The sequence below is a fragment of the Euleptes europaea genome, chromosome 5 (assembly GCF_029931775.1).
Source record: "Euleptes europaea isolate rEulEur1 chromosome 5, rEulEur1.hap1, whole genome shotgun sequence".
Taxonomy (NCBI): Eukaryota; Metazoa; Chordata; class Lepidosauria; order Squamata; family Sphaerodactylidae; genus Euleptes; species Euleptes europaea.
Genome location: NC_079316.1, coordinates 32,760,797 through 32,771,521, shown reverse-complemented (window position 1 = coordinate 32,771,521; position 10,725 = coordinate 32,760,797). Strand labels below are relative to the sequence as shown.

Genomic DNA, 10,725 nt, shown 5'->3' with positions numbered 1-10,725 from the left:
TTATGCTTTTCTCTCTGAAGTATTGATCCCTTTTTCCATCAAAAATTGTTGTTGCCACCCAAGGAACAGGAACTGAATTTGCACCTTTTCTTTTTCATTGTTGTCCTTATCAGACATGGGATGTTTTCTTTTGGTTGTTCTGCCTTATCCTTGAGGTCATTTCCCTCTCTGTGGCATGTGTGTGAGCGATGAGGACTAAGTATGAGAAGGGCCAATCCTCCACAAAAGGCAACAAGACCCACAGAAACCTAGCCTCAAGTTTCTAACCTAGAATCAAGCCAGCAGAATTTGGGACTCAGGCCAAACCCTGAAGGTGTGGCTTGACATGCTGCCCTTCAGCATGCATTTACTCACAACTGATCCAATTTAAGTTCCAGTCTACCCCTAGCAAAGGGAAGAAGAATATGCCATTGATTTGCAACTGATGGGATGGTGTGTTCCAGTCAAGAGAGGAGCAGAGGTGCCTCCCTCCACGTAGCAACCCCAGTCTTTCTTGGTGGTTTCCCATCCAAGTACTGACCATGGCTGACCCTGCTTAACTCCCAAGCTCTGATGAGCCCAGGCTAAACAAAGAGAAGAGACCAACCAAAATGCAGATAGACAAGCAGGCTAATGTCAGGGAGTGCCAGCCACTCAGTGCCAGCCACTGAGAGTAGTCCTTCTCAGGGAGTTACCGGGCTGCCTTGAGCATTCAGGGAGGGAAGAAGCTCTTACTGTTATATTTTGTATCATCAAAAATTTATATTTATTAAACTGAAAAGTACTTTATTTTCATTGAATAACATGAACAAAAACAAAGTAGTATATGTTAAATTTGTTTTATATACAAAGTTGCCTTATCTGCACACAGTTCCTCCTCTTCTCCTCACTATGTACACTTGAATGGATGGACACCATAACCCAGTTGTACGCTAAAGGGAACCTTCTCAGAGAACTGTGCCAGGAAGGATCACAGCCTATATACGTTCACTATATCAAAAATAATAACTCGCTATGCATTTCAACGTGCCCTATGTTACAGAGCAGTAGCCTCTTAAGTGGAATTATTCAAGCATGTAGCTTCAAAACCTTGGGTTACAAAAATGTCATTCTAAGCACAGGCTTTATACTTAGTTTTAGCTAAGTAAGGACAAGAGTTGCATGAAAGTTTTCTCTGAATGGTTCACAGTGCAGAAGTCCACCCTGTTACCAGACACCAATTCTCTGTTGCCGACTGTATCCATGTTCGAAGAACATGAAATCCTACAGAAGAAGAAAAATGTAATTAGATAACTTGTCAATGAAAATCTCTTTCCCATGTTGCTTTTACAGAGTTCTGTTGAGAGAGAAAAATACCTAATTATTTAACAAAAAATGTGGACAGAACATGGCACTATGTAGTGTTCACAAGATAATGTGCCCCGTTTTTTTTAACAGTTAATCCCAGCCTCTAAATGGGAACAGACACTTTACCAGCACCTTGAATTGAGCCTGGAAACAGACTGGGAGCCAGTGTATATGGGTCAACACTGGACTGACATAGTCCTTATGACTCACTCCAGTCAACATCCTGGCTTCAGCATTCTGTCCCAATGATCCAAACATTTCTCAAGGATGGCGCACATAGAGCAAATTGTAGTAATTTAATCTCGATGTTACCAAGGAATGCACCCTGATGGCCAGATCTTTTCTGCCCTGAAAAGGTTAAAACTGACTAACCAGTCAATGCTGGTAAAAGGCATTCCCCACCACAGTTGCTACCTGCTTATCCAGAAGAAGACCTGGGCCCAAGAGCACCCCCAGAATATGAACCTGTTCCTTCAAGGGGAGTGCAACCCCATCTAAAAGTGGTGACAGTTTAAGTCCTGGGTCAGACATTCTGCTCACCAGCAGCACTTCTGGGATTAAGCTTCAGATTATTAGCCTGGATCCACTCCAAAGATGCCCCCAGGCAGGGTTCAGGGTTTTTACAGCCTCCCTGTGATTACCCAGTTGCACTCTACAGAGTTGAGTGTCATCCACATATTGGTGATATGTGGATGACCCAAATCCCCAAATAATCTCACCTAGTGGTTTCATGTAGAAGTTAAAGAGAATATGGGACAAGATGGAACCCTGGGGGATCCCAGAGGCCAAGGACTGAGTAGTAGTCCCCCACCCCCCAGAACCTTCTCCAACCTACCATCCACGTAGGACCAGGACTGGAAGCACCATAAAGATGCCTCCCATTTCCAGCCTGGAGAAATGTGTTGAGCAGTTACTGATGGCATCATAGGATTGAGACAAATCAACTTACTACAAGGAAGCAGGCCCCAAGCATGACTGCTTTCATTTTAACATCAAGGTCCAGTGGGAACTGGACTCCAAAGTTGTCCGCATCTGTAAAAGCCTCCCTCACAAAGCCAGTCCACTGCTTAGAAATTCTTCCAACTGTAGACGTCTCATCTCTGGACTTCACCTATATATATATATATATATATTTTTGGGGGGGGGGGAGGAATTTGAAATTAGAAAACCTAACCATTTTACTCTTACAGCCACAAAGTCAACAATTACAGTATCGAAAGAAAAAAAATTAAGTATATATCCATGCTGAGACCGGACACACATTTTTTAGAAAAAAAAACTTTGCTGTTCTGTGAGCAAGCAGTCATGATGGATGCAATGTACCATGACAGGTCTTGGACACGTTTCAGTATTCAAACAATACTCATCTACTTTGGCTACAAACATCAAAGAAAACTAGTTCTTCCAAGCTCAAACAAAAGGTAATTTTGTCATGATCTATTATCGAATACTAACTGCTGCAGAATCTCATGTAGGGAGGTGGCTCACCTTTGAGACTGGAGAGCAGGCATTTGCTTGGTACTACTATAATGCATATTCTGGCACATGTATAGGGATCTGGTGCCAGCACAAGTATCAGAAGGCCATGCCTGCCTTTTTCCACCTGCTGTTGCCCCATTTAGCTCCTCTCTGCAATCTCCATCCCACATGACTTTTGTCTATGGGGGTCCCCCAATCAATAGCAAACCTTTTTGATAGTCCTCCCTTCCCCACCAGCAGAAAAGCAGATAGTATCTAACCTTATGTTAGCCATTTTGATCTTCTTGGAGGAAGATAAGGATAAAATGCATTTGCTGGTTTTAATGATAAGCTAAATATCATAAATAAACAAACAACTCCTTCACCCACCGCACCTAGCTCAATCCTGGCTGGCTGTCTCCCTGCCCCCTCCCTAAGACAAAGGCCACAGGCCAACGTGATCAACCATAAAGCACAGGTTTGTGGGATGACCTTACCTCAAAATTAATATCCTCACAACAGCTGCATACTATACAGGGCCCAACAATTTTTAATACGTCTTCTTGTGCCTCATTTTGGATAGTGAATTTAGGCAAGCAAGGGTCCCAAGTCTGTTTAATATACCCGACTGGTATGCCTGGGGGTGCATGAACTTCAAGCTTTAAAAAACAAACAAAAACAGCATCTTCAGAATACAAAGTTATGCTTCAGTTTTTGTGACAAGTTCTCAAAAATCTGCTCGAGCTATAGCCATGAAAGTCAACTTGGCCTGATTTTGCATTCATCCAAAGAATCAGATGACTAGGGATTTCTGCAAGACATTTAGAGGGGGGAATCCATAAAGGAGAAGGAACAGCCTAGAAGATGGAGAGGGACAGGATAAGCCACTATGCAAAAGTGTAGGAAAGGTGATGCTAGGAAATTAGAAGTGGCTTTGAGAAGTGGATTGTTTGAGACGGGGATCCATGAAGCCCGTCTAATATTTTAAGTTGCTGTTGTGATTGAAATTTATCTAGTGAATGGTCAATGATTATGACTATTATTGTTTATTGTATTATATCACAGTCTGGCTGGATGGGCAGATTATTTTAACCTTTTGCTTAATTTCAATAATGTGGTATATTTTATATATTTCATATTTATTTGTATTTTATATGTTCTGTATATTTCTGAGCCTGATAGGGGCCCTGGTTTGTTCATCTTGGGTTGGTGTGATTTGATTTTGATTGTGAGAATCTGTACAAGATGTCTTTTGAACTATGCCTATTAAAGGTTAATGATGATGATAATGATGATGATTGGAAGTGGATTTTGGGAATCAACCTGAAAAAAGGATCATTTTTAAAAAGCCATCTGTGCAGTTCAGATTTCCAGCAGTACCCATATTTGCTGGGCTGAGACATGAGCCAGGATCAATTTTTAATACATTTTTTTTAACACTGAGCATTTCTCAGTGAAGTGGTACCATCTCTATACTTACATAAAATGAAAAAAAAATCTTTTTATGGTCGACTAACTAAATGACATTTAAATTACCTAAAAAGGTATTCCGTCCATACCCTTTGGATTAGAAAAGATGGTTTAACAAAAAATAAATAAAACATAGGCCAAGAAAGAAAAGGTGTTTTACCTTCTGCAAGCAGCAAGGACAAAAGCAAGAGGAGCATCTGAGAGGTCTTATGAGCTCTATAACAGGCCGGCCCAAGTTGTCAAAGATCGTCATTGTAAATGGCCGCGACTCCCCACAACAGTTTCGCGAACAGCAGTCACTTTCCTCCGCTGCAAAGTAGATCCTTTGTCCAAATGCATTTTTTATTTCATACTTGTTGGCTGTTTCAAAGCCTGTTATGACTACAAAGGAAGCAACATAAATGCAGATGGATTAGTTCATTCAAGTTCTTATTCAAATATCAGTAAAATATACCCTCACAACTTCTGCTAAAATCTACAGTGTCTAGGGCCTTATAGCTGCACCTGTGTTTGTCAGATTGACAAATGAATATCTTTGAATAAGTTTTTAATTTAAAAAAAATTAAATTCAAAAAAGTAAATAATAAATGAAAATAAGTGGACAAAATACTCATCTATAGGCTCATCTTCTAAGATTACTTACACTTATATTAATTGCCCTACCTTATGCATAAACTCTAAATACATTTATTTAAAATATTCACATCCTACTCTATCAATGAGAACATTCCCAGGGCAGCTCACAGCACTATAAAAGTGTCAGTATAAAAACAATATATACAATCAACAAGAGGTTTGATACGAAACTGATTGAAGATTAAATCCTGAGCACCAATAAAATAATAACTGAAGGAAGTTATAAAACCTAATAATAGTACGGGGAGATAAATAAACAGAACAGTTAAACTGTTAAAACAGTCAGAGAGCATAAAAATCCATCAATGGGGATGAATATATGTTAAGGAATATAGCCGAGGTGAGGACTGCAGTAGAACAGCCATCTCAATTTTAAGTGGCCAAACAGCAGTATCAAAACAGGTTAAGTCCTGTGTGGTCTAATAAAGTAGAGTTTTACATTAGTTCAGGATGGCATATATAAAGGGAAGTGAAAAGAAGAAAACAGGGTTAGCATCAGCATTAGAGCAAGAATCTAAGTGAGAGACCGAAGTACCACAGTTAAGGATACCCACACTAACAGCTCACTTCATGGAGTTTCACGTGGCTACACCAGCTATTTTGCTGGTGTAGCTCCACCACAGCGTAAAGGGGCGTTCCTGGGCCGAAAGGGGTTTGGAGGCTGGCTAACATCAGCTTCGCCCCTGGAAACAGCTCCAGGACGCCGGTGCGGCATCTTACACCAGGACAACATGGGAGGCAGTGCTGGGATGGGTCACTAGGACATCCAGGAAAAAAGGGGATACCTGCTTTCTGGCTGAACAACTTTTACATTTCAGTTTCTACTTTACAGTATACAACTAGGACCTCCAGAAACAGCTGTGGGGAGGTGTGAGGCATTACTTCAAGGACAAGATTTTGCTTTCACACTCTGGGGTCAAAGTCAACACTTTGCCAACTCTTAAATGAGCAAAATCTAGAAGAAATAAGAGACAATAAAATATTCCAAACTATTTTCTGAACAAGGCCAGTTTAAGTAAAGGCAAATTCTCAAGAAAATCAGGAAAGTATTTCTTCTTAAGATGTTACCTGAATTTTTTTAAAAATCTGTAACATTCAGTTGAACATAAATCACACTGCTATCTAAGAAATACAATAAAACCAAACATTGAAAAAGCTGAGGAACAAAACATTTGAGGTATCTCTGGATCCACCAATAAGTAACATAATAAGATACACACCTTCTAGAAGTTCAATCTGCTGATGAATTAATATCTGATCAATCTGTCACAGTGGTTTAAAAGAAAGGCACATGTTAGAACATAACTGATTTAAAACATCATATTCCCAGTTATTTTATATTCTGTTCCCTTGATTCACATGGCTCAAAATGATCTATAATTAAAGTATTCAAACAAATCCTAAAACACATTTATTTAGAAGCAGTTTTGATGAATCAATGGACATTACTTTTTGGCAAATGCACTGAAAAATCATAATCAGAGAAACCAGTTCACATGAAAGGGCAGCTGGGATTGGTCACAGAGTGACCTCATAGAATCACAGAGTTGGGGGCAGTTTACAACCTAAAGGGAAAACACACTAGCTCTTTTAATGAAGGTACCATAACATGGCTGGCTTCAGCCCCAGGAACTGACACCCTAATTGGCTAATGCCCAATTAGCCCATGTGGAAAGGAGTCTGAAAAAGGGCAGCTGTTCCTTTGGTTCTTTTGCTGAGGCACTTGGTGTTGTGGTTGTTGATGAGGGATGACAGAGGGGAATGATACCAGAGTATGCTTGCAGGTGTGCTGGCAACCAGCAAAGACCAGATGCTCCAAGGATTGTGAGTAGCTAGCCAGTAACTTTTCTTTTTTTCTGATTAACTGTACCTAGAACCTATTTTGCAGGCACCCTAAGCCTTGTAGTACTCAAATTGCTTAACTGAAGAGACTGCACTCTTCCTTAACTTACCACGTTGCCACTCGGCTTGCTAACGAATACACCCTTGTAGTGTCGACCATGGGCAACACCAGGCAAGAGAGAGGGGCAGATTTTACTCGAGGTGGTGGCATGCTGCCAGAGAGGGGTCATTAGCAACTTTCTGTCCCAGCTTCCTGATTAGGCTGCAAGCTGGCAGCACAAGTCTGGGGAGAAAGCCCCCTCCTGCCACAATTTTAAATGCACTTATATTTGAAATGCTGTTTTAATGTTGTGATGTTTTAATGTTGAATTGTTTTCATGTTTTGATGGCTGCTGCCTTGGGGGATCCTATTTGGGTGAAAAGGTGGCATAGAAATGTTTTAAATAAATTTATGATTTGACCCTCCCATACATATTAACATAGCATGTGCACGCACACACACACACGCACACATATATTCATGTATTACAGGAGACACAAGTAACATTTAAATATAGGAAGAGAAAATACCTGGCTTAAATATTCTAATCCGGGAGGACAGTTTGGAGGTGGAGGTGGTGCTGGCATCCACATGACACCGGGTGGAGCTCCTTCAGAGGAAAAAAAAAATAGATACCAGATTGTGGAAGTCATATTGCATACACACACAAAAGTACTTTGCAGGTCATTTGGATATATTACCACCCCCCTCCACCACACACATAGGGCACAAAGGGGTAAGAAATGCACATATAAATACACTTGAATGCCGGGAAACAAACTTGTGTCCTGGATTTGAAATCTGTGCTCACCAATGTAAACAAAATGCATACAACAGAAACAATGCACCAATGCACACTTCTCCTCAAAGTACAGAGCTCACCTTATAATAGTGCAAACAATGCAGATAAGAAAATCATTTCATAGCACTATTTTGATATAAAAATGCGAGAGAGTGCATGAACATGATTCTACTGTACCTTTTGGGTCAAGAATACAAGTACAGATCTCTTGTTCCATGCCTCTGCCTGACCATATGGAGCCATCAGCAATATATCTTGGATTCTCTGTAACCTCCCCTTAAGTGTGTGTGCAGCACTCACTGTGGAATTTTTCATTCTAGTGAGGAAGCCAGAGAGGCCTTGTTTTCAAAAGTTACAGGAAGCAAACTGGTATTCACAGGTGTTATGGACTGGCACTTATAACAGTGTCCTTAAAACATGGATTTAGAAAGTAATATCCAAAATTAGGCTTGAGACTATGTATTCATTTCCCAGTGCTACTCTGTTAAGAAAGGGAGTGATTGGAATTATTACCCTCTCAGCAACTGTATGGATGACTTTCCTCCATATTGTCTACCCACAGACCTCAGAGTACCAGTGATGTGAATCCTTCACCCTCCTCTCGCTCAAACAAATAGGATGGCTCTAGAGAACATGCAGGTGCAGTCAAAGGATATTTCTCTAGAAGACATTTTCTTTAAAGGCATTTATTATCCCAGCATAAGCATAAAAAACATGCCTACATTTACCATGGAGGCTGGATCCACTGGAGGATTTCCATCAGTAGAAATCCATCTGTGGAGCATGTCTTCTTCGTCTCCCCCATCCCACTGCTCCTGGGGGACAGAAGGTCCCCTAGGAACAGTGTGACAGAGGTAGTGTAGGTCTACAGCACATGAACACATGAAACTGCCTTATACTGAATCAGACCCTTGGTCCATCAAAGTCAGTCTTGTCTACTCAGACCGGCAACGGTTCTCTAGGGTCTCAGGCAGGGGTCTTTCACATCACATACTTGCCTCGTCCCTTTAGCTGGAGATGCCGGGGATTGAACCTGGGACCTTCTGCATGCCAAGCAGATGCTCTACCGCTGAGCAACAGCCCCTCCCCAGGATGGAGGAAGTGGCAAAAATCACTTCACCTGTGCTGGCCAATGACCATAACAATAAAATGTATGTAAATGTAATGTATGCACTCCACCTCTTCCATTTGTGGAAATTCTCCAGCGGATCCAAGCCTATACCTATTGTATATTTTGTACACAGGCCCTTATTACTAACAGAAAGGTATCACATTTTTTATCTGTGTTATTTCAAAACCCAGTCTTATTTATTCTCACAGAATTACCCAGCTTGCACATCCCTATGATGGCCTACATTAGGCCTCTCTGTGGACCCCCTCTCCTCGCAGTCTCCAGAACAGTCTGGGCTATGCTCCTGCAATTAGGAAAGCCATTGTGTGTTCTGGTCCCAATGTGGCTTTTCAATTTAAATTATCTAATGGATGTGCTTGTTGGATGCATCCCTGTTCCAAAAAGCCACAAATGCAGCATCCATTAGATCATTCAAAAAGACACGTCAAGAGGAGTCATCACTCAAATTAATGCAATTTTACATGCCAGCCAAATTAATAACAAGTTATAAAAATAAAGCAATAAATTATAAAATGAATAAGTTATTTAAAAAAAAAACTGTTGGGAGAAAGAATCGCCAGCATTACTGCTTGCATCGCCAGTATTATTACTGCTGCAGTTATTTAAATATAGCAACAACAATGTACACAACACTTCACTTCAGAATGCAGAGAACTGTGCTGAGAACTTAACTTGGCAGCTTAAACTGGGAGGGGAGACAGAGCTGACAGGGCAGAAGAGGGAAAGAGAATGAGGAATGAGTGTGGGCAAATGTCATCACGCCTGTTGTTTCATTTCTTTTGGGGATGGGCACCAAGGAGCTAAGACAAATGCTTTATGGGACGGGTGGGATTTGAAGGAAAAGGCACCACATGGATGTTCTGGGAGACCTAAAGGGTATCCAAGGAGAATGGATGGGATATTTTAAGAGATTATGATCCATTTGAGCCCTCAGGTAGAGGTCTTTCCTAGCACCGTTTCCTGAAATCCTTGTAACTTGACACACCATGCTTGATCTTCTGTGTGCAAAAGGTGTGTGCAGTCCTCCTTAACGTCTGTCCCACTGGACAAGCTGCAGTCATTTTAGCACAGAGCTTTTATTAAAACACAGAAAAGCATTTGAAGAGATACAGTGTTCTGTACATTTGGTATTGAGGAAGGCATCTGGTTTGATTAGATACACGGATGATTAGATTCACATACATGCACATACTATTTATGATTTATACACACACATAATTTTTATGGTTTCTTCGAAATACAATTAGGTATTGAACAGTTAACAGAAAACAACAAACTGCAGACACATGACCAGCATATGGCCATGGCCACAAAACAAGCTGGCATTTCTTTTATTCAAACCAGAAAGTTTGTATAGATATCAGCTGCTTACCTGATCCAGGGGCATACTGAGGGAACTTATTGGCTGGAAGAAGAGACAGAGACTGTAACCATATCTAAAACCTCAGCTGTGGCTAAACATTTTTTTCATTTTACTGCATCAGTAAAGATACGAGTCTGCTAACAATGATGTTTGAAGTCTCTGACTTTTAGTCAGAGGTATGAACACATCAGACTAAAACATCTATTCAGTAATTACTGAAATAATTAAGTTTTAAGAACTCTATTCTGATTTTTAACTCGTTCAAAATGTTTACCCTAATGCACATATTGCAATAAATCAAACCAACTGTGTTTTTAATTCTTGAAAGAATTCAGTTTAAGTACATCTTTATTGTGAAAGTTTCAGATCATTTATAAATTTTCAAGGGTGAAAATTTGTTTCATGTTCATTTTAAAATTCCCAATTTTAAAATTCAGGATAATTTGAGAAAATTCACCAACTAGACAGATTACCTTTTTGAAACATATCTGCTTCATGTGTGGTTTATAGCTTTCAAATATTGGATTATTAATTCCATCTTCCCTTAAAACCAAGTTTCGTGCCCTTCTCCTGCCAAAGGCTCTGTACCAAAACAGTTGTTTACAGCTGGTACAATTTTGCCTGCCATGTGCATCAGCCAGTTGCTCAAAGCACAC

General features: G+C 40.4%; 1 protein-coding gene across 1 annotated transcript; it reads right to left on the bottom strand.

Moving 5' to 3' along the window:
* Window positions 1–1,185: 1,185 nt before the first annotated feature.
* On the bottom strand, window positions 1,186–7,374 carry LOC130478246 (phospholipid scramblase 1-like). Its single transcript, XM_056850397.1, has 6 exons — window positions 7,303–7,374; window positions 6,111–6,153; window positions 4,415–4,635; window positions 3,282–3,443; window positions 2,276–2,437; window positions 1,186–1,242 (listed from the first exon to the last, which is right to left on the bottom strand). The coding sequence occupies exons 1-6, from the start codon at window positions 7,363–7,365 to the stop codon at window positions 1,186–1,188; spliced, it is 708 nt and encodes a 235-aa protein (XP_056706375.1). The 5' UTR covers window positions 7,366–7,374.
* Window positions 7,375–10,725: the final 3,351 nt, after the last annotated feature.

Bases quoted from the DNA above. Each gene is read 5' to 3' on its own strand.
- LOC130478246 (XM_056850397.1), bottom strand. From the start codon at position 7,365: ATGTGGATGCCAGCACCACCTCCACCTCCAAACTGTCCTCCCGGATTA. The intron at 6,154-7,302 runs GTATTTTCTCTT...CCACTGTGACAG, and splicing joins GATTAGAATATTTAAGCCAG to ATTGATCAGATATTAATTCA. The intron at 1,243-2,275 runs GTAAGTTGATTT...CTTCTTCTGTAG, and splicing joins TTGGGGCCTGCTTCCTTGTA to GATTTCATGTTCTTCGAACA.